General features: G+C 39.4%; 1 protein-coding gene and 1 long non-coding RNA gene across 14 annotated transcripts in view; one reads left to right on the top strand and one right to left on the bottom strand.

Moving 5' to 3' along the window:
- NEO1 (neogenin 1) overlaps window positions 1–23,585 on the bottom strand; it is a 256,156-nt gene that overhangs the window by 25,802 nt on the left and 206,769 nt on the right. For 5 of the 13 annotated variants that reach the window (XR_004067391.3, XM_055363714.2, XM_031002303.3 and 2 more), the window contains 9 exons: window positions 20,573–20,683; window positions 18,983–19,177; window positions 13,053–13,148; window positions 9,219–9,442; window positions 8,998–9,136; window positions 6,886–6,993; window positions 5,451–5,645; window positions 4,730–4,762; window positions 1,250–1,318 (listed from right to left, as the gene is read on the bottom strand). Coding sequence is in view for 12 of the 13 variants with exons in the window: in XM_055363714.2 (XP_055219689.2) it covers window positions 1,250–1,318; window positions 4,730–4,762; window positions 5,451–5,645; window positions 6,886–6,993; window positions 8,998–9,136; window positions 9,219–9,442; window positions 13,053–13,148; window positions 18,983–19,177; window positions 20,573–20,683 (1,170 nt within the window). In the remaining variant the exon portion in view is untranslated. The remainder of the gene's footprint in view (window positions 1–1,249; window positions 1,319–4,729; window positions 4,763–5,450; window positions 5,646–6,885; window positions 6,994–8,997; window positions 9,137–9,218; window positions 9,443–13,052; window positions 13,149–18,982; window positions 19,178–20,572; window positions 20,684–23,585) is intronic. The other 8 variants (XM_031002302.3, XM_055363718.2, XM_031002298.3 and 5 more) reach the window with 3 other exon arrangements.
- The window catches only part of LOC129527134 (uncharacterized), a 37,219-nt gene that overhangs the window by 9,556 nt on the left and 4,078 nt on the right, over window positions 1–23,585 (top strand). The window lies entirely within an intron of this gene.

Raw genomic sequence — 23,585 nt, 5'->3', positions numbered from 1 at the left:
GAGGTGGAGGCTGCAGTGAACCGAGATCATGCCACTGCACTCCAGCCTGGGTGACAGAGCGAGACTCCATCTCAAAAAAAAAAAAAAAAAAAAAAAACCAAAACCAAAAAAACAAAAAAACATGCATGCATGAGTGAATACATAAATGAAAGAAAGACAAAGGAGTAATTACCTTCCTCAGAGCCTTAAAAATTATACTGTGGACACAATATAAATGTCACATACACATGGAGAAGAAGAAACTCATAAACAGAGTCCTAGAACCTGGAGCATAATTATTTCTGGAAGGATGTTAAGTTTGTCTGGTTCTTTTAAGGCTGATTTCATTAAAGTTTGGGCAGTTCCACTTTTGATTTAAATAGATAGCTGGAGATTAAGACATCATCGTATTCCTACAATTAGACTATGAGTTACTAGAGGACAGGCGTTTCTCTCATATGTCTCTTTCTTCCACATGTGAAGAGACAGTAAGGGTCATTCCTAGTAACTACTTCTGTGGACACTTTCCACTCTAGGTTCCCACATCTGGTACAGGACCCACTGCTTTTTTAGGCTGAATGTGACAGTGGGAAAAGCACAATCAGAAATGAGAAGCCCTGGGTTTTGGTCCTAGGACTGCCACAATTAGCACGTGGCCCCAGGCACATTACTTCTCCACTGAGTTTCTGAATGTATTAAATGGGAATAACGGTATCTGTTCTCCCTGCTTCACCATGTTGTAAGAATCAATTGTGACTTCATGTGTGAAAGTAGCTTATATATGGTGAAGCTCTGTAAAGACGGGGGTGTCATCATTAAATTAGAAGGCACCAGCTCTCAGGATGGCTAGGAGAGTGGAAGAATTTTCTAGAATTGCTGAACTAAAAACACTGCAGTATGTAGTAGCACTGGAAGAACTTAATGATTCTAAAAGCATTTGTTTGGCTTGTTTTGGATGGTGGCTAATCCCACTAGAGGGTTTATTTTTGAAAGCGAAACTCTAACTCTTTTCTAGAGGCAGTAGGCAACAGGATGAACAAATTGTTTAGGAATTAATCTTAAGTTGGATAACTGGGGAAACAATTTGATTTATGGGTCCTACGACGCATGGGCTTGGAGTAATTTGGCAAACACTTAAATCTAGTAATAAAAGAAAACAGGTTAATATGCTACAACCCACCACACACAAGCTATAAAGCACATTTCAAAAATTTAAGCAAAAGTGCTTCATGTCCATAGTAAGCAAAAAACGCCATGGGAAAGGCTTTACCGCTCATTGGAGGTTTGTAGTCGGATCCTAGGTCTGGCAGCCGGCTTCCTTTCCCTCCAGACCCTGAGGCTAAAGGAGAAGAAATCATGTCAATAATGACCCCACACATTTGGCGTGACAGTCCACTTCATAGCTAGGGAGTGTTTTAAACAAAAAACACAATTTTTAGTCTATTCTGTCCATGAGAAAATAAAGTAGCACATAAATCACGGGAATCTATAGTCTATGTGTGGAAAGCAAACTAAGGTATAGCTTTCTATGTAATGAGGCATCTGAAAGACTGACACGCTTGTCTCACGGCTGTGAGCTGACTGTCACTGCTGTTTAGAAGCTGGGACAGCAGGTGCTACTTCTCTAGCTTAGAAAACAGTTCCCAAAGGACTGCTCAGAGGACTTACAGCAAAAGTAGCTTCTCCTAGAAAAGGAACCAAGGGGACTAATTAGGTTAATGTCTACATTAAAGAACTATACTCTTCCAAGGGACCTGGCTATGTGGATACTAGTACCTGACCTAGCAGGTGTTAGTATTGTTTAGATTCTTTTCTCAAATTACAAAGTTGTTGTTCTGAATATAAAGTTACCCTAAGCTAAGCAGGAGCAGGAAGGTAAATGGAAGTTCAAATCAGGTTCTCAGCTCCTGCTCAGTCACCTAAACATTCCAGAGGCTGAAAAAAACAGTCTTCCTCCTAGTTGCTCAAAAAGACACTGTCTCCTAATCCATCATCAGGGAACATACTAAGTGAGGCTGCTGACCTCAGGCCTAGGACCACCCCAGAAGGAGGCCTCAGAAAGTGCAAATATCAGTTTTTTAAAAAATTCTTATACTTGGCCTTGAATTTTGCTCTTCACATTTATAGGAAAAGCTGCTTGGGAAAAGCAAATACGAGGACCTTTTTCCAATAAAGCAAAGGTGTCAATCTAAGGTTTATACCCAGAAAGCACTATCGTATTTCTCCTGAAAAAGAGGTCTGAAAGAATTGCAAAGTAAAAGCTGTTTTATGAAGTTAACTATGAGGCTAATATAGCACACTGTTTAATAGACAGACTGCACTTGCATATTGCCTCCATCATATACAACTGTTTGACTTTGGGCAAGTTATTTATTCTTTTTGGGCCTCAGTTTTCTCATTGTAACACAGGGATAATAATGGTATCCATTTCACAAAGCTGTTGTGAGGATTCAATGGAAATTTAATACCATAAAATATTTTTAATACTGACTGACACATAGTAGATGTTCCATAAATGTTAACCACTCCTATTACAAGCATAAAAAATCTTCACGAAAGAGTATAATCTTCTCTTTAAAGAGGCAGAGAGCATGAAGCTTCAAAAAACACTTATAAATGAGAGTTATTTCTACAAATAAAGCCTTACTAGAAATGTATAAACTAGGTGTTTCTGCAAAACATTAGAGCTAATGTCAAGTACTTCTATAAATTATCAGGAGATATATATATTCGATGAAATAAAAACATTAAAATCTGAAGTTTGTGTATGCAGTTCATCTAACAGAATAAATCCAGTGACTAAAACAATGCTATGCTTCCAGAAACCGAAAACCTACCAAAAGAAGGTAACAGGAGTTCCTGGATATCCAAAAGGGCATATTCTAGAATTTACTCACAGTCCCTGGCCCTTTTTCCATTGTCCACACATATTACTTTATCTCCTTACTTCTGATGCCATCATTTCTCCCAAGTGACACACACCATAGATTAAGAGTCCAGTTGTTCCTCATATGCTTTTCACTATGACAAAGTCTAGCTGGTGGAGATGGCTTAGCACCTGCAAGGCTCTTCAGGTTTAAGTGTACTTAGTTGACAGCTAGGCTACATTTAAGCCAAACTATCCAGAGCATTGGATTATGTACCTAATTGTCAAAGAACACACATTGCTAACAAACTGGATGATTTATATTCCTGTATTTCCCAACAGTGTTTCTCTTGAATGTAAACTATGAACAAGAAATTCCAAGGATGAACCGAGCACCAAAAATATCAATGAGTAAAGAATTTTAAATACCAGAGGTGTCATGCAGCTAAGAATTGCACTCTGGCTATGGAATCAAGTGAGAAAACAATGAGCCCATTTATATTCTGTGCATATATATATATTATGGGTATTTTTATATTCCTGCACTTTCACACAACAGAAAGTATGTTTGCAGTTTCTCCAATGTACAGCAAAAGACTCACTGAATGCAAACACATTTCCAAAGTGTTCTGGAAAACTTGATACCTCAAGTTCTGACTCTTCCTTGCCATTAGCCAAGATCCAAATAACTTGCAATTCTAACAACTACTCTTAAACGAAGAGAGCAATAATTAAATTTACTTTTAACGTTCATTCTCAGTATGGAAAACATACTAGCATTAGCTGACTTCCTAGAGATAAAAATCACAAAGTATAGCTATCCCTCCACCATGGCAGTTACAGTGTAAAGACTATTGACAGATGGTTTCAAGAATGGTGACATGGAGGCCCCTGTTTCCTAAGTCCCCATTTCAATTATCACTATTATTATTATTTATTTACTTTTTTTTTGAGACAGGGTCTCACTCTGTCACCTAGGCAGAAGTGCAGTGGTGTGATCACGACTCACTGCAGCCTCCACCTCCCAGGCTCAAACCATCCTCCCACCTCAGCCTCCAGAGTAGCTGGGATTATAGGTGCGCACCACCATGCCCAGCTAACTTTTTTTTCTATTTTTTGTAGAGAGGGGGTCTCACTTTGTTGCCCAGGCTAGTCTTGAACTCTTGGGCTCAAGTGATCCTCCCACCTTGGCCTCCCAAAGTGCTGAGATTACAGGCCTGAGCCACCGTACGTGGCCTAAGTTTTTATTTCAAATAGTTTTGATCCTCTTTTAATATGATCAGATATATTTAAGGGGAGAAATGAAAAAAGAGCTCTGAATTAAGTTTATGGTAACAGAATAAACAAAGCAGTAATTTAGTCACACAGAATCACAACATTTAGTAAGGTAAATTTGTGGATTCTTTGTGGGAAGAGGAAAATAGGGTATTCACTGAATGTGATACAACTTTCCACTTAAAGACACTAATAGAATTCTAGATGCTACAAATATAAACAATTGGTATGATCAAATATGAACAACTGCTGCAAACATGAACAACTGGTATGATCGGTCTAATCATGACTTAAATGCTTATCGTTGTCACAGAACTTCAATATCTCAGCACAAAGGATGATCTGATCCACACTTAAGACCAATCTCCTACAGCTGCAGGACCAGTTTACTGGTTCAGTTTTCTTCTGCCAGCCTAGTTAGCTTCTACATAAATTCCCCAGCTTTTCAGAACATGGACTCAACTCTACTTTGGCCAATAAATGTGTGGCTTTTAACACATGGTGCTGATTTTTACGGAAAAAAAAAAAAAAAAAAAAGAAACAAAAACCAAAAGCTAATAATAGGTCACAAAAGAAAGGAAAGAAAAGAGAGGCCATCTACTCATTTACCTTGATCATTAGGCATTTTATCAGAGGAGTCCGCTAACAGGCCAAGCACAGGGGAAGAAAAAACAAGAGCAAGGATCACAAGCTTTGAAGATGGGACAGGCAGAACTTTTTAAAGGAAAAAAATTAAAACCCCCACAAACTTCCAAACAAACTGAAACTTGACTTTAGTACTAACAGAAATTAAATTCATACAGGGCTTCCATAATTCCTTAGATTCAGTCCCCAGTTAAATTTTATTAGGCTAGGCTTACTTGGTTCAGTGCTTTATCTTCATTTTCTTATCTAGGGTTTTATTTAAAAGGCCCTTTTTAGTCTCTTTTTCTCTGTAACGTCCACAAATAAGTCTTTCAGGTTAATAGCCTGCCTGAGTTGAACCATCCATCACAAGAACACACTACTCTTTCTCTATATGGGAACCAAAAGAATCACATCTGATCTGACTGGTAAAAACTTTTAGATCACTGCAATTCATCTGCCCCAAATAGCCTGGAGCCAGTGTCCTCTTTTATATGATATGTTTAGGCTGGAAACCAGGGAGCACTGATTTGGTGGTCAATGAGTAGGTGAGGAATCATTCTGGGATAAATCTTCACATCATGGCTCACAAGCTCATCATTAAGACTTCATATACTATCCACAGACTTTATATGCTCAAGTGATAGTGTCAGCATAGCCCCACTAAAGAGACACACAACAAAACCCTCAGCTTGGGGAGCATTACCTTTAGGTGTTCTGAATTGGACAGCTTCAGACATGGGTCCCATGCCCTTTGAGTTCCGTGCCTGGATTTTGAAGTAGTATGGTGTGTCAAGAGTTAACTCTTGTATCTGGTGAGTCAGTCTGTTTCCCACAACAGGCTCAATAACCCAGTCATGTATCTCTGCATTCACATCTGTACTGTAATATATGATGTAACCTGTCCAAACGAATTAATGGGAAAAGAAATCTCACTCCTGCTTTTCCTTTTGCCTTCAGTAAATCAATAAGTACCTATTATATCATATGCATATTATAGCATAATATTTGAATAATGTACCCTCAAGGGTCTACAATTAAAATAATGCAGTTTTGAAAACCAGGAATTGCCTGACAGGCTGTTTTAGCTCTTACCGATGTGATCTCCTAGGAACTCCTGGGCAGAGCCACAGTGAACTGTCACCTGATACTTCCACCAGGGGGCACTTAATCCCCACATTGAGAAGGGAAGCGTCACAACCATGAATCTATCTGACCCACAGCAAAAGGGCACTGCGCTGTTGCCGGTTTTAAAAGACAAAGTAAAATGTAATCCAAGTCAAGTCATGATTCATTCTTTCACAAAAGAGGCAAAGTCAAAACCTAAAAAAATGACATAAAGACCAGATGTACGGAAAGAGATTCCTACTGAAAGCAAGAAGCAGGACAGTGCTAAGAAATGCTTTCCATTTCCTTAGGCCACCTATTCATACAGAGGAACTTCAGGGCAAACCCCAGTTCCTCAGCACACACCTACATGGGGCAGAGGTGCCAAAGGAAGTAAGAGCAGCTGAACCCCATCAGGCTTCCCTCCCTGATAAGGCTGAGGAAGGCAGAGTGTCCCCTCTACTGTGGAAGGTTTTCCTCTGAAAGTACAAGGAAAAAATTCCAGGTCCCTACAAAGACCTAGGCCAGTTCACACTTTTAACTCTAATTATAAGAGCACAGGTACTTGAAGTAGCAGGTCTCGGGTGGCAGTGAAAAGGAATTAAATATCTAATGGGCTTTTTTTGTGTGTGTGGCTTCAGGGTACAAGAGCAGAATCTCTGTTTATTGGGTATTACTCTACAGAACCAGGGAGGGGGTATATAATTCTGAAGCTGTCCATCTAGGCAGAGACAGAGAAGAACAGCTTTCCTAAGGAAAATAAATGTCTACAAAGTCCCACTATAGCCAAAGGCTGTCTAGTGCCTCCCATCCCCGACTGCAGTCAGAACCAACAGGCAACCCATTTTATGCCGCTATGGGCGACCAGCACAGCCTTACCCCAATTTCAAGGACCATGATGACTCACACCTTCCCATAAAATGACCAAGCCAGCCTTCAGACTCCCACTTCTCCCAGCAACACGGTACTCTCCTGGAATACTCCTGTCAGGCAGGAAGAGGGCACAAAGAAATGCACACTTGATTGCATCTTACCTGTAATTTTGCCATTGGCTTCGGAGGGAGGCTGCCAATTCACAATTATGGTCTTAGGTTTCCCCTCTTTACTCACAACAGTCACATCCTTGGGTGGAGAAGTCGGAACTACAAAATAACAAAATTTTTAATAATTTCTGTCCATTTCAAATTAGTTCACTATTTCTTCAACCTTTTCCACTTGTAAGGCAAAATAAAGGGCACAAGGCAAAAAAGATAAAGCTTCTGGCTTCAAAGAAATCACAGTTTGTCTATCAAAAGTTCCAATCAAAAGAAGAATATTCAGAGTACCAAAGAGGAAATACCATACTATGAAGATACAGAATTGGCATCTTGGCTGGGAGTCAGGGATAAACAGGATAATTAGGTAGGAAAGTCAAGTGGCATTTGTACCAAGTACCTACCGTATATCAGGTAACGTACACATAGTATCTCACTTAGTATTTGTAGAAAATTTGAAAGGTAGTTATCACTATCTCTGCTTTATGGATCAGGACACCAAAAAATTAGAGAAGTTATGTAATTCGTCCAAGATGACTTCTTCCCTGTCACACTGGATTATTTTGTTAGAATACTGTAAATTGTAAAACAGTTTTCTCTCTCATTTATAGTTGGCTCTCCAAACCAAATATAGCTGTTTTTTTGTTTTTGTTTTTTTTTTTGAGATGGAGTCTAGCTCTGTCACCCAGGCTGGAGTGCAGTGGCACAATCTCTGCTCATTGCAACCTCTGCCGCCTGGGTTCAAGTGATTCTCGTGCCTTAGCCTACCGAGTAGCTGGGATTACAGGTGCGCACCACCACATCCAGCTAATTTTTGTATTTTTAGTAGAGATGGGGTTTCGCCATGTTGGCCAGGCTGGTCTCGAACTCTTGGCCTCAGGTGATCCGCCCACCACGGCCTCCCAAAGCACTGGGATTACAGGTGCAAGCCACCACTCCCAGCCCCAAATATAACTTTTAAAAGCCCTATTTCTTCAAAGAATAGATGATTTACAGATTAATATTTTTCACTATGAGTTTATTCTGCAAACATACTGCCAACTATTGAGGTTACAGCTCTAAAGTGAAGCTGTTCGTTTATGCAACAGGACAATATGTTTCCTGTGTTTCCATGTGATAGCTGAAAACTTTCAACACACTAGTAGGAAAATGCACAAATTAAGTACATCCTTAAATTTACTCAACTTTTCCTAAAATACTAGAATTCTCTTAGTATAAAATGTAAGGAAGCCTGGTGAAATGCAAATATCCTAAGGGAAAACACAATCTCATTTGTTAGCTAATGGGTTGGGATTGAAGTAAAAACATTTTCTTAAAATGGTTGGCAAAGAAAGCAAACTCAAGGTCTATTTAAACTTTGATGCACTGTATTTCTAACTCTTCAAATCCAACCCTTTTCTCTGTACAAAGTCCAATGAACTGTGCAGAAGACAAAAAGACACTGAGGCCAAGCCCAGTTTGTGGAGAATTTATAACTCCATTATTCATATAGGAGATAAATAGGAGGCCAAAATAGACAGAAATTTGAAATGGTTATCATATCCCCAGACTAGGAAAGCCCAGGGGGTAGCAGAAAGGCACGTCTAAAAGTCAGCAAAAACCAAACAGAATCTCAAACCCAGATAGCCTGTTCTCTCTTTAATTTGCCTAGTCATCTTTTCCCTCTCGTGTCCACTTACAAAGACCTTAAGGATTATTTCAGTGGAAGATTTTATAAGACGCTAATGTGCTTGCAAGCAAACTGCAGAGGCAGCTTTGGGGTCACCTAGCAAAGTGTTCAGGCTCCAAGCAAGCATGGCATTGGAACTGCCTGGTCAAGGACAGGTCACTTCATCTTTTCTATCTCAGTTTACCAGTAAAGCAGGATTAATGGCAATATCCCTTATATCTACCCAGTGCTTTGTAATTTATCATGTTTTCCCTGTAGTATCCTGTTATTTGCTAATGTTCTTGTTCAGTAATTAAAAACACACAACTTGTCAGCTGAAATAGCAAACACTGAATTCCAAATGTAGTTGCTCACTGTGTTTTGTAAATATGTCAATTCATGCACTCAATTCTTTCCTTGGGAAGTAAAAGCAGCCATGTGACATGGCTTCTGACAACACATACCTAATTCAAAGGTGGTCCCATGGGCTGTCATACTCCATGTGCTTGATCTTCGACCTTTGGTCACCATCACAGAGAATTCATAGAGCGTATTTGGCTTTAAACCAGTCACCAAATAACTCAAAGTGGTTGCATTTGCATTCTGAAAAAAACATGAATTGAGACTTTAAAATTAGAAAGTATCAATGATTAGCTTTTTTCAGCCAGGGCAAATGTGTCAGTACCTTGTACTTGGTGTTTGCTGGGATGTTGGTTTTCCATCGGACGGTGTAGTATCGGGAGTCTGTAATCTTCTGGTGCTTGGGCAGCGAGTTGTCTGCCCACGTAATCCTTATGGTGTCATGACTCAGAATGGAAGCCTGAACTCCCACTGGTGGCATCATGGGAGTGGGATCTGGCACTGGAGTGTATGGAGCATTAATAACAAATAAATCAACTTCAGAAGTGTCTGAGCAGAAAATAATTTAAAAAGGGAAGTGGCATTTTAATGTAAACAAAAATAAAATAAAAGGGAAATGCAGGGTAATACAATGGAATGAAAGGTGAGAAATGGAGAAAAAGAAAGAAAATTCGGAGTTAATAGATAACCACCATTCATTTAAAAGACTATTTCCACTTGTGTTCTTTCAGGAAAAAATTACAGAAAAATGTTAAGAGAAGCAGTAATAAACTATATTCTCTACTGCATTCTATAGGCATATTAAAATGTTATAATCCAGTGATTATATTAATGTATTCATGCTTGAAGTTTCTTAAAATAACTTGAAAATTCTACCTCCTGTTCAAAAAGGCTCATGAGGCCAGGTGCAGCGGCTCATGCCTGTAATCCCAGCACTATGGGAGGCAGAGGCGGGCAGATCACCTGAGGTCAGGAGTTCAAGACCAGCCTAGCCAATATGGTGAAACCCTGTCTCTACTAAAAATACAAAAATTAGCTGGGCATGGTGGCAGGTGCCTGGGGTCCCAGCTACTCCGGAGGCTGAGGCATGAGAATCGCTTGAATCTGGGAGATAGAGGTTGCGGTGAGCTGAGATTGCACCATTGTACTCCAGCCTGGGTAACAGAGCAAGACTCTGTCTCAGAAAACAAAAAAACCCCAAAACCAAAAAGGCTCACGAAGACAAAAACTGCTTTTAGAATCAGGGGTACAATTTCTAAACAAGCAATACAAACCTCATGGTTTGAGATTTCAGTGAATGTGGCTGAATTTTTGGGACAAGAGTTATCTGTGCATATCACTATTCATGTAAGGGTCCAACTCTCAAACCTGAGTCTTGAATGTCAGCCATGGGTATTGAGGGTATCTGATACCCATAAAGGGTCAAGTTCAGACCTCCTGATGTCCTGGGTCTAATGGCAGTACAGTGACATAGCTGACACCCAAATAAAGCAAAAGGAACTCAAGGGTGTACTCTTCCTTCAAGAAAGGTAAGCTGACACCATGCTGGACTATCTACCATAGTTTCTTCCATAGAGTCAGAGAACAACCCAGTGATGAATTCCCATCAGTTAAGGGAAATGCTATGGTTATCACAGTTCCAAGTAACAAACTTCACAAACTTTAGAAATCAGAGTACTGTACAGTACTTATTTGATGTAAAGTCTATACTCATGGAGCTGTCCTGTGCCATACACAACAGACAACTTCTCTGAGGCCAGAATGAGCACAAAAGCACCATGCACCATGGGCCCAGGGCAATACAGCAGAATCCATACGGGCTTTCCCAATTCGTGCTTAGGTTTTCTAAGTTTACACATACTGATTTAAGTTCACAGTTTACAATGGGTTTCTCACATAGTCATGGTGACTAGCCCTTATTACTCAAAATGTGGAATGGCATGGACCTTGTTTATGAATAATTGCTAAGCTAAAGTAATAGTCTCCATTTGTGTATTTCCTGCACAATGAGGACTAAAAACAACAGAGGAGCAGCATACATTATATAACCAAGAGCTTTGTTCAAAGTTTGGCAGGACACATACCAATTAGTTACAGAAAATGCACCTTCAGGTGTAGAAGTCATTAGAATTCTTGTAGAAATTTTTTTTCTTATATGTAGCAACCCTTAGAAAACATATCTAGATTACATGACTTAGGAACATTTTCTTGTGTATTTCTAGCCAGTAGACTATATTTTTAAGCCACATAAAAGGAAGTAATGTCAAATTTGTTTTTTACTATTATAGCCTGATTTTAGAAAGTAGCAGACCACTTATTTAAATACTCTTTTTCACTTAATTTTTGCTCCTTTTTTGTAATACTAAAGCTATTTCTAAAAGAAATTATAAACTGTAAGCATATAGAAGACAGAACAGAACTACCAAACATGTAGTAGTCTTAAATAGAAGCTTAAAAAAAAGGACAGAGAATATTAGGCCCCCTGATGTTCTGGGTCTAATGGCAGTAGAGTGACATAGCTCACACCCAAATAAAGCAAAAGGAACTCAAGGATGTACTCTTCCTTCAGGAAAGGTAAGCCTTCCTTAAGAATGTTACCAAATCTGCACAATTATGCAACATATCCAGCAGATATCACTGGACAATAAAGAATCAAAATTTTGGGAAATAAATGAAAAAGAACATTTCCGAAAATAAATTCTTTGGTTTCCAGTGCCCTTTTAAAAAATTTATAACTCTAAGCAAAGATTTGGAACCAACCCAAATGTCCAACAATGATAGACTGGATTAAGAAAATGTGGCACATATACACCATGGAATGCTATGCAGCCATAAAAAATGATGAGTTCATGTCCTTTGTAGGGACATGGATGAAGCTGGAAACCCATTCTCAGCAAACTATCGCAAGGACAAAAAACCAAACACCGCATGTTCTCACTCATAGGTGGGAGCTGAACAATGAGAACACATGGACACAGGAAGGGGAACATCACACACTGGGGCCTGTTGTGGGGTGGGGGGAGGGGGAGGGATAGCATTAGGAGATATACCTAATGTTAAATGAAGAGTTAATGGGTGCAGCACACCAACATGGCACATGTATACATATGTAACAAACCTGCATGTTGTGCACATGTACCCTAAAACTTAAAGTATAATAAAAAAAAGAAAAAAAATTTATAACTCTAACATATTTACTTCAATAAACTTTCTCTTTCAGATCTAAATTAGATGTCTTATACATCTATAGAAAAATTTACATGACATGTATATTACTTTATTTTAGAGATTTTTGTTTTGTTTTTTGAGACAATCGACAATCTGTCGCCTAGCCTGGAGTGCAGTGGCACGATCTTGGCTCATTGCAAGCTCTGCTTCCTGAGTTCATGCCATTCTCCTTCCTCAGCCTTCCGAGTTGCTGGGACTACAGGCGCCCAGCACCATGCCTGGCTAATTTTTTGTATTTTTAGTAGAGATAAGGTTTCACTGTGTTAGCCAGGATGGTCTCGATCTCCTGACCTCGGGGTCTGCCTGCCTTGGCCTCCCAAACTGCTGGGATTACAGGAATGAACCACTGCACCTGGCCTTTAGAGATATTTTAAGTAGATAATTCAAAGAAAAACAATGAATATTTGGTCTCGTTTGTAATAAATGTATAACTGATCAAATGGATAGTACCTCTGACCTTATACTCAAGCTTACAAAAGGCACATAGAAAAACACTTTCCTAACCAACTCAGGTGGCTAGTAACCAAATGATGTTGGGTTCACGAATCACATGCATTTATTGCCACCGTCAGTAACCTACATTTTTTGTTTTTGACTCACTTTAGTTTCAACTCACATGCCCAAAAGACGGAAAATCACTTTTAATTATCTAAAAACTCTGCTTTCCACATCCTAACAGATTAAAAACATGTGTATATATCTACACAGAATGGCTTACGTGGCAGAATTAGAATCTTCCAAAAAAAAAAAAAAGCAAAACAGAAATTAACAGAACTTTCCATGCTGAAAGCCCACTTTCCCATTTGAAGTCAGCACCCGAAACTGCCATATGCTTTTTCTTCCCTAACACCTATGGGATAGGCCTCATGCCAATATTCTGCCTAAGCTGCTGGGAAAAGTGCTGGAGACTAGGAAAGACAGGATACCTTACCTGTGTGAGGCCTGGTCACAGCACTCTCATACAGGGGGATGCCTTCACCCACGTTATTAAATGCTTTCAGGGTAATCACATAGTGAGAGCTGGGATCTGAAAAAAAGAAACACACATTAAAAAAATGCTCACTACAGAATTTTAAAAATTCAACGGTGGCTGTGCATAATCTTAACCACAGAAGAATTCAAGAAAGACAACTTTAAAATTTTTTATGGGGGATTATTTCAGGGTGTGGGGAGATATGGAGATGGAAGTACACACAGTACAGAAAAACTGGCTGGGACCAACTTCCCGGATTTAGTCTCAGCAGAGGAGGTGGGCTGTGTTTGAATTCTCTCTTGGTCTCTCCTATGGTTTAGTGATGTTCAGGGTATGGTGTAGGGCTTGGCTGAGAATGAAGAGATAAGATTTAATGTGCTGAAGCCTATAGATGGAGCTTGGAATTAAACAAACCCCTTTCATTCCTGGAAGGACAGCGATGGGAATAGACAAGGTAGAGAAGAAGGAGATAAACTGTTAAGTCAGTTAAGTGGTCAATGTCCTTGACTCTCCAAGTGGCCTCCAAATCCAGAAATAGCCAAACCTCACCTAGCCATCATGCCTCATGAGCCATGCCTCATGTGGCTCAAAAGCTTAAAACAGCTGCTTTTCTTGGTGGCCCACCCACTCCCTAGATTGCCACTAGAGGGCAACAAATAGAGGCACCTGGTCTTCCTGTGTCAGAACTAACAACAAATGGAATCAGTAAGACTTACTTCGTGACTGGCAAGGAAAAAGTGCTTTGGGCAACACAGTAGACAGTAGTGTCATTCACTGAGATTGGGAAAAGGGGCAAGAGCAACCATGATACACATGTGCAAGGCTTGATTCTAGGTCCTCTTCTATTCCCACTCTTCGCTCTCACCCTATGCACTTTCATTCATTTCCTTAGCTCTGATTAGCATGTATGTGTCATCAATTACAAATACAGATCTCTAGTCTGGATCTTTCTTATGAGCACCAGACCTTTATGTTCAATTGTCTGTTTGGCATTTCCTCTTGGGTGTCTCAAATCTCTCCCTTCCCACCCTGCCTCCAGCTTCAGATTGGCTCCAGTGTCCCCTGGTTTAGTAAATGACACTACCACCAACCCTGCTGCTCAAGCCAGAAACCTGGGAGTTATTAAGACCTCCTTTTCCCTCATCCCCTCCAGACAAACAATCAAGTTTTGTTGAATCTACTACTTGTCTTCTCCCACCACTCTTTGCCTAGTTCTCTGTGCTCCATCATTACTGGCCACTTTTCAGTTCACTGAGCACTATGTTCTCTCCAACACGGGGCCTTCTCGCTTGCAGCTGCTCCCTATGCTGGGGTCACATCCCACTCTTCCTGTTTACCTAGGCAGGCGCCTATTCATCTGAAAGGGTTCATTCCACACTGGACTAGCCTCTCTAGTTACACAGCCCATTTCTCTCCCTCAGCACCGTGAACAATTTCAATTATTTTTGAATTGTATTATTTCTAATAATTGTGAGAACGTCTGTCTCATTCTCTGCTCTATCTCTAGCACAGTGTCTGGGATATTGTAAGTGTTTATTAAATATTTGCTGATTGATCAACAGGTTTGAGGGAGAAGGCATTAACTTTAATTTTGGGCCAGATGGAATATGAGATATATCCAGGTGCTGATACCCAGTAGGCAGATGTTTATATGGATCTGAAGGTCAGGGGAGAGTTCCAGGATGATGAATAGATGAACTGCTAACTGCATTTCTCCACCTCTCACTTGCTTCTTTTACTCAACATCATATGCATCTTAGATCTATCTAGGTCAATAATTATAGCTCAAGCTTATTTTACTTTATGCCACATTAATTTTTTTTTGCTACTCTGCAATGTGCACTCCATTTTCTAATAAATTCTATCTGCTTACTCTCTTCTGCACATGCAGCATTCCTCTCATCTCTCTGTTTCAAACGCTATTTCGATTCTATCTTTCAAGCTCAGGGGTTTCTTCCCTGACTGCTCTACTGTGTCTTGCTAGCTCTCCCTTCTCTGAACAAAATTCACTTCAACTCACTTCACTGTTTCTTGTGTTTTCTTTTTGTTCTGTTAGACTGAAAGCACCTGAAGATCAAGGACCGTGTCCTGTCAATACTGCAAAGGAGTTTCACATCAGTAGTTGCATAAAGGAAACAGTATGAAGCTGGTCACTACAGGGACATTTTTTTTTTTTCTTTTCAGACAAGGTCTTGCTCTGTCACCCAGCTGGAGTACAGTGGTATAATCAGGACTCACTGCAGCCTTTACCTCTAGGGATCAAGCGATCCTCCTATCTCAGCCTCCCGAGTAGCTGGGACTAGAAGCACACGCCACCGTGCCTGGCTAATTTTTTAAATTTTTTGTAGAGATGAGGTCGCAATATGTTGCCCAAGTTGGTCTTGAACGTCTGGGCTCAAGCGATCCTCCTGCCTTAGCCTCCCAAAGTTCTGGGATTAGAGGTGTGAGCCACTGTGCCTGGCCAGACATTTTTATTCTACCAGCAAAGCTTTCCTTTTGCTAACAATTGTCTTAAAAGATGTTCACGTGGGGATACATTTCCTAGGTTAACTGTACTGTTTCTTCCTTGTAAGGAAAAGATAAAGGTTACTTTTTTTTTGAATATTTAAATCCCAGCTTATTTTTTAACAGAAAGGATGAATATAACTCTTCTGTTAGGCACTTGAAGTTGTTCTTAGAAAAGATGTTTACAAAGAAACGATCTGAATGAAAATTTGGTCAGGGCAGATTTTAATTTTAGAAACAAGTGTTTCAAAAAAGATCTATAATGATAATCCAATTTGGAAAAGTAATTGTACCTAATAAAATAAATTATTTATTATAAAATATAAACATTTCTCAAATTCTTTTGCTTTTAAAATCAACAATGAGGCCGGGCGCAGTGGCTCACGCCTGTAATCCCAGCACTTTGGAAGGCTGAGGTGGGTAGATCATCTGAGGTCAGGAGTTTGAGACCAGCCTGGGGCAACATGGTGAAACCCCATCTCTACCAAAAATACAAAAATTAGCTGGGCATGGTGGCGCAAGCCTGTAATCCCAGCTACTCAGGAGGTTGAGGCAGGAGAATCATTTGAACCCAGGAGGTGGAGGTTGCAGTGAGCTGAGATCGTGCCACTGCCCTCCAGCCTGGGCAACAGAGTGAGATGCTGTCTCAAAAAAAAAAAAAAAAGTCAACTATGAGGTATAATTAGCATATAATAAAATGTATCCATTTAACTGTACATTTAGAGTTTTGACAAATATATATACCTTGCATCATAACCACCAAAATCAAGATATAGAACATTTCCAATACTCCGAGAAGCTCCCTGGTGCCCTTGTAGTTGATTCCTAACACCCCTGGTTCCAGGCAACCACTGATCTTGCTTTGTCACTACAGATAAATTCTGCCTATTTTGTAATTCACAAAATATAACGGTGTTTGACGTCTTTGCTCAGCATGTTTGCAAGATTAATTTCTGTTGTGTCTTGATAGCCTATTAATTGCTGAGTAGTACTCCATGGACATATCGCGATTTACCACTTACCTGTTGATGAAAATTTGTTATTTCCCCTTGTTCATAAAGTTACTATGAACATTGTATATAAGCTTTTACACAGACATGTATTTTTATTTCTTTTAATTATCTACGTGTGGGATTACTGGGTTATAACTTTACAAGAAACCTCTAAACTGTTTTCCAAAGTGGTTGTACTGTCAAACATTCCCACTAGCTAGTATGAGCATTCCAGTTCTGTATCCTTGTTGATATTTGTTATTGCCACTCTACTAACGTTTAGCAATTCTAGCGGGTGTGCAATAGTATTTCATTGTGGGTTTAATTTGCATTTTCTGATGATTAATGTTGCCGAGCATCTTTTCATATGGTTATTGTCCACTCATATATTTTCTTTGGTATAGTGTCTGTTCAAATCTCCTGCCCACTTTTTATTGGGTTACCTTCTTATTATTGAGTTGTAAGAGTTTTTATATATTTTGAACTCAAATTCTTTGTAAGATATTTAAATGGTGGGTATTTTCTCCAAGTCTGTGGCTTGCCTTTTCATTTTATTGGTATGTTTCTAAAAGTAGAAGTTTTAAAATTTTGATGAAATCCAATTTATCAATTTTTAAATTTTACGATTTGTGCTGTTTTACAACCTAAGAGGTCCTTGCCTATCCCAAAGTCATAAAGATTTTTTCCTACACTTTCTTCTAGAATTGTTGTCCCAAAGTCATTGGGTCATTTGCATTTAGGTCTGTTTTTGCATATAGCGTAAGACAAGGGTTAAAGTTCCTTTTCTTTCTCATATGGATATCCAGGTATTCCCATACCTTTTGATAAAAAGACTGTCTTCTCCCCACTAAATTATCTAAGCAGCTTTTCCAAAAACCAACTGACTATATACATATGGATCTATTTCTGGACTCTATTCTGTTCCATTGATGTATAACATCTACCTTTACAATACGACCACTATGTCTCATTTATAAGAAGACATGAAATCAGCTAGTATGGGTCTTCTAATTTTATCTTTAAAAAAATTGGCTATTCTAGTTCCTTTGATTTTTCATAAAAATTATTAGAATCAGCTTATCAATTTCTACAAAAAAGCCTATTGCGACTTTTCTTGGACTGCACTGGGGAGAATTGTCACCTTAGTAATATCACGGCTTCCAACCAGTGAACATGGTATCTTAAGTATTCTTTCTCTCAGTAACAATTTCCTATTTTCAGTGCACAGATATTACACACATTTTATAAGTCTGCTCCTATGTACTTCATATTTTTTGATGCTATTCTAAGTGGTATTGTTATTTTAATTCCAATTTCCAACTGCTTATTATTAGTATATGGAGATACAACTGTTTTTGTATATTCACTTTGTATCTTGTGGCCTTGCTAAATTCACTTATAGTTTTAGTGACCTTTTTGTAGATTCCTTAGGATTTTCTACCCCAGTTACAACGAACAGATATAGTGACCAGATATTGGTTTCCAAAATCATTTTACTGTTTTTGTATATTCACTTTGTATCTTGTGGCCCTTTTGTAGATTCCTTAGGATTTTCTACCCTAGTTACAATGAATAGATATAGTGCCCAGATATTGGTTTCCAAAATCATTTTTCATAAAATAAATCAGGGTTCCTTAGAGAAATGGCTGGTTCCAGGGCCGAGGCCAGCAAAATACTAGATGAGCCAGGAACATCTTACTATGTTGTCAAAAAGGAAGAAAGTGCTCAAAGAAAGATGGAAGATGTCAAATGGACAAAGGAACCAGTTATAAAGAGATTCCCATTGGCCATTCTCTTCATAGGGGTGAAAGAAAGTTCTTCCTTATCATAGGATGTTAACACGTGTAGAGGAAATATGGAATTAGAAAATCACCACTGGGGAAACACCATTCTAATAACTGTTACTACAGATGCTGAAACTAGGGAGTGAAAGTGTAATGGGAAACAAGATGTTTATAAAGACTCAAAGCATCTCATCGACAAGAGACTTTTAATTACCAAGGAAAAAAATAACAATTTTATAGCAGGAAAATGTGGCAGATACCATTTTAGCCAACTGATTAAAGTTAACATCATTATCAATATAGGCTGTAATGTGCCTCCTGATATCATGCACTGACAGAAACCCAACACTTCTACCCTATTCCTTCCAAAAATGCAAAACCTGAATGTAATGAAGAAATATTAAGCCAAGTCTAAATTGAGGGGCATTCTGCAAAATATAGCTGTAAATGTGGTTAAATGTTAACATTTGGGGAATTCAGGTGAATAACATGCAGAAATTACTTGTACTATTTTTGCAATTTTCTTGTAAAAATAAAAATATTACATAAAAGGTTAAAAAGAAAGGAATCTCCCACACAATTAACTTTCTCTACTTAGCAAACATACCCAGATTTTCAATGGTGTAATAGCGCTGCTTATAGTCCACTTTAATGGTCTGGGCATGAGGGCTGCCAATGCCATAACCAATGGCGTAACCTCTGACCACAATGTTCTGATTCTCTGGAGGAGTCCAGCTCACTACGATGCTAGTGACGAGCGGGCGTACGTGAAGAGAGCTAGGCACTTCAGGAACACGAGTTTCTGGGAAGGAAAAGTGGAAAAGCAAGATGAGATATACTGTCCTTTAAAATATCTCACCATCCTTGGGGAATGGTGTTTAGCCTCCTACCACACTGTTTGGGGCTAAGTTTTTTACATTATGCCCAAGAGTTCAAAGAGAATCTGTATGTATAGTGAAATACAGCCCATGATTTTACTGCATTCTAAGAAAAAAAAAAAAAAGACCTGAACAGCTTTAAATACAAGACACTGCAATATTAATTTGGAAGAGAAAACAAAGAGATACAAGAACCTCTTCTGCCCCAATGGAGAAAAATAAATTGCCTTTCAATAGTTACCATCTCTCTTGGTCCCACATCCATTCCCAAACTCTACCAGGTGGAATGAGAAAGGCATAAACTGAGTAGTTGGAAGCCTGTTGTTAACAGGTGTTTAAGCATCACATCATAGCAATAGCACCAATTATTTACTCCCCTAAGTAGTATGGTAAGTCAGAAAACATGAAATTTTGGAGCCACAGTTGATTCAATTGGTGAGAGACTAAGAGGCTTACAAAGGAGGAAATTTACATGCTCTTTCACATACACTGTTTTCAGGGCATAAGTTACTACCTTAATTTAAAAATTAGTAAACTGAGGCCAGGTATGGTGGCTCATGTCTGTTGTCCCAGCACTTTGCAAGGCCAAGGAGAAAGAATCACCTGAGCCCAGGAGTTCAAGACCAGCTTGGGCAACATAGTGAGACCCTGTCTCTAAAAAAAAATAGCTAGGTGTGTTGGCACACACCCGTGGTCCCAGCTACTCAGGAGGCTGAGGTGGGAGGATCGTGCTTAAGCATGGGAGGTCGAGGCTGCAGTGAACCATGACTGCACTCCAGACTGGGTGACAGTGTGAGATCCCTTTTCAAAAAAAAAAAAAAAAAATAGTAAAATGAGACTCAGAACAAGAACTCAGGTCTTTTGCCTCCCAAGTCCAGCACCTATCACTGATAAAGGTGCTACCTATACACACCCATTTGGGAGTACTCACTGAATAAACAGGTGAGAAAAAGGGCAAGGTGTCCAGGACTAAAAGAAAAGGGAAACTGCAGTTGAAATAAAGGCATGATTTATGTGGCTCAGCCTTAAATTTTAGATCATCCATCTACTTAATGGCCTTGATAAAAAAAAAAAATCCCACTTATAGTACATACACATTTTTATTTGCTCTAGTTCTGCTTGAAAGGACAGTTCTCTACAAGGCACTGCAAAAAATCCATTCCAGCAGCCTCGATGCAATACAGGAACAACAGCAGCGTGATACACTAAAGTTCACAGACTTGAGCCATATCCACCCCAAGTCTGTGGCTTTCCAGTTTGACTCATTTGACTACAGCTAGTATCTATTGTGTGCCAGTCTTGCCAATTGTTATTCTTACCATCTAGGTCACTTTCAAAAGTTTCAGCAGACAGCCAGTCAGTTGCTGGGCCTGTACCATTGATTGTTAGAGCAGCCACTCGGAAATTATACTCAGTCCCCCGATCAAGACCTGAGACCAAATGACAAAGAAGACAACTGAAACAAGAGCTTTGGAAAAACAAAAGATTAATAATCCCTCATTAAGGCAAACATCTCAGTCACCAACTCAGTATATAGCTTGGCAAAGTTTCAGTTTAAGTTAATACAGTGTAGGCAAAATGCAAATACAACATAGAGTAGCTTCCATCTCCAAATAAAGCAAAGGCTGAAGCCCACACAATCTAAGAGGAAAACAGAAATGACTGAAGCTCCCAGGAGATTACAGACTTTTGTTTAAGAGCTTGAAGGCACCTCAGAGATCATTTAATGCAATCCCTTTATTGTGTTACAAAGAAAGCTAAGGCCAAAAGAGGCCAAGAACAATGAAAGAGTTATAAAAAAGGAACAAAGGTATCTGGACTTAGAAGGCACCAAAACCTAGGAAAGAATGCAAAGATGTAACTCCTATTCAGTTACCTCCGTTCTCTGAGCCACCTCATAATCATGGCAGAAAAATTTTAAGCACCAAATACGGTCTCAAAATCTATTCCTTAACAACCAATTGCTCATATATTATATAGTAAGTAAAAGTGGAAAATGACCCAAACCTTTCTGTTATGCAACTTTTAATTTACTACCAGCTAATAAAGTACATGACTTACCAATGTATCAAACGCAACAAAGATGCACATAGAAAAGTCTATTCTACAAACCAGGGCAACAGTACTGAGAACATAACTTGGCAAGGACATGAGAAAAGCCCTGGTTTGGTTAGCTAATCCTGTCCCGTGGTAGGGGAGAAGAGTTGGTAGGCCCATCCTGACATCTGTGTGCCCCACAAAGCAAGGAGCAAGACAAAAGGCAGGAGCAAAATGCCTGGGCCCAAGTCAATTTATCTCCTTGTCTCCCCACACAATGAACCAGAAAGTACTAGAGTGGTTGTTGACAGATGATAATCTGGATTACTAGCAAACACTACTCAATGAAGATCTTGAAAGAATCCAACCAATCATTCCCTGTCCTCTGGGGACCACTGGGATGTAAGAGAGAGTAAGCAAAAATGAGGTACTATGCAAAGAGGCTGAGTTCCTCTCCCTCTAAGTACCCTATAGAGTTTATAGACTACAGCTAAGGTATACAATACATACCATAAAGATATGGCAAGATCTGTTTAGTGCTATAACAATAATTACTTCTGCTTCAAATTTAATCATATAATGTGTTGTTGGTAAAGGATCTTGGTGATCCATACTGCTCCCTAATACTTATCAGGCTTCAAGTTAATGCTTTAAGAGTGCAAGCATCTCCATTTTTGTTCAACGTTGTATACTCAGTGCCAGAACATGCCAACAAAAGTTCAATGAAATCTATTAAATGAATAAATCCAGATATGATTTTAAAATGTAAGAATTTTCTTAATATAAAGCCATTTTTACCATAAAAATTCTATTTTGCTTACACATCAAATGTTTCATTGAGAAAATGAATATCTCCTCATGGGCAAGGACTATACTCTTTTTTTTTTTTTAACAGCAACAAGAATGATGCCTAGTATATAATAAATACAACTAAATATTCAAAATGAAAAGCCTTACGAATGGCAAATGTTATTTATCTGAATGTAGAGTAAAATATGAAACTTTTTTTTTTTTTTTTTTTTTTTGGAGACAGAGTCTCTCTCTGTTGCCCAGGCTAGAGTGCAGTGGCACAATCACGGCTCACTTCAACCTCCACTTCCTGGGTTCAAATGATCCTCCCACCTCAGCCTCCCAAGTAGCTGGGACCACAGGTGAGCATCACCACACCTGGCTAATTTTTATACTTTTTTTTTTTCAGCCTCTGCTTATCCATTAAAGTTTTTGTATTTTTTGTAGAGACACAGTTTGACCATGTTGCTCAGGCTGGTCTCAAACTCTTGGGCTCAAGGAATCCGCCTGTCTCAGCCTCTCAAAGTGCTGGGATTACAGGCGTGAGCCACCACGCTCAGCTGAAAATGACTTTGAGAACATCTGTGGCCAATGCTCCACCTTAGTGATATTTCTCAGCACCATCTACTGCAGTCATGATATGGACTGTAGCTAAGAGATGTGGGGTTCTTGTGAAGAAGCTGGAAGACTGAAAGACATGCCCCTGGAGACAAACATTCACCTTCTCCTATTCTGAAGGAAGTCAATCCCATTTGTGAGGTGAGGAGTGAGAAGCTTGCTGATTACTAGAGCACAGTTTTTCACTATCAATGGCTCTCTCAATTTTTAGAAACTTATACCCATAAACAAGCAAAAACATTATACTTTTTTTGAGACAGAGTCTTACTCTGTTCTCCAGGCTGGAGTGCAGTGGCATGATCTCAGTTCACTGCGGCCTCTGCCTCCCCGGTTCAAGAGATTCTCATGCCACAGCCTCTCAAGTAGCTGGGATCATAGGCGGGTGCCACCACACCCAGCTAATTTTTGTATTTTTAGTAGAGACGGGGTTTCACCATGTTGGCCAGGCTGGTCTTGAACTCCTGACCTCAGGTGATCCACCTGCCTCAGCCTCCCAAAGTGCTGGGATTATAGGCATCAGCCACTACACCTGGCTGGAAAATGTGACACTTTTTGACCCCAGATCTTGGTTCTCTCAAGAACCCTGTCCCTGGGGTCACAGGAAAGTGGGTGATGCCAAGCTTCTGTAATCCTTTCAATGTCTACCCAGGAAAGATAAAATATAAAGAAAGTTAAAGTTTCCAAAGGGTGATGAAATTAATTCTTGGGCTTAGAAAATAATGACAATATCTCCCATTCTTATAGTTCTTATCTACCAACACGCTCTGGAGTTTCCTAGCAAAAAAATTACCCGAGTCAGAGCTTTTGTCCTGAGATTAAACATGCCCTGTGATTACACTGTTACAGCTACAGATAACTCACACCTTTTGGTTGTAAATGTACTAGACT

Source organism: Gorilla gorilla, chromosome 16 (assembly GCF_029281585.2).
Source record: "Gorilla gorilla gorilla isolate KB3781 chromosome 16, NHGRI_mGorGor1-v2.1_pri, whole genome shotgun sequence".
Classification (NCBI taxonomy): Eukaryota; Metazoa; Chordata; class Mammalia; order Primates; family Hominidae; genus Gorilla; species Gorilla gorilla.
The sequence above is the reverse complement of the archived record's forward strand: the minus strand, read 5'-3'. Positions and strand labels throughout refer to the sequence as shown.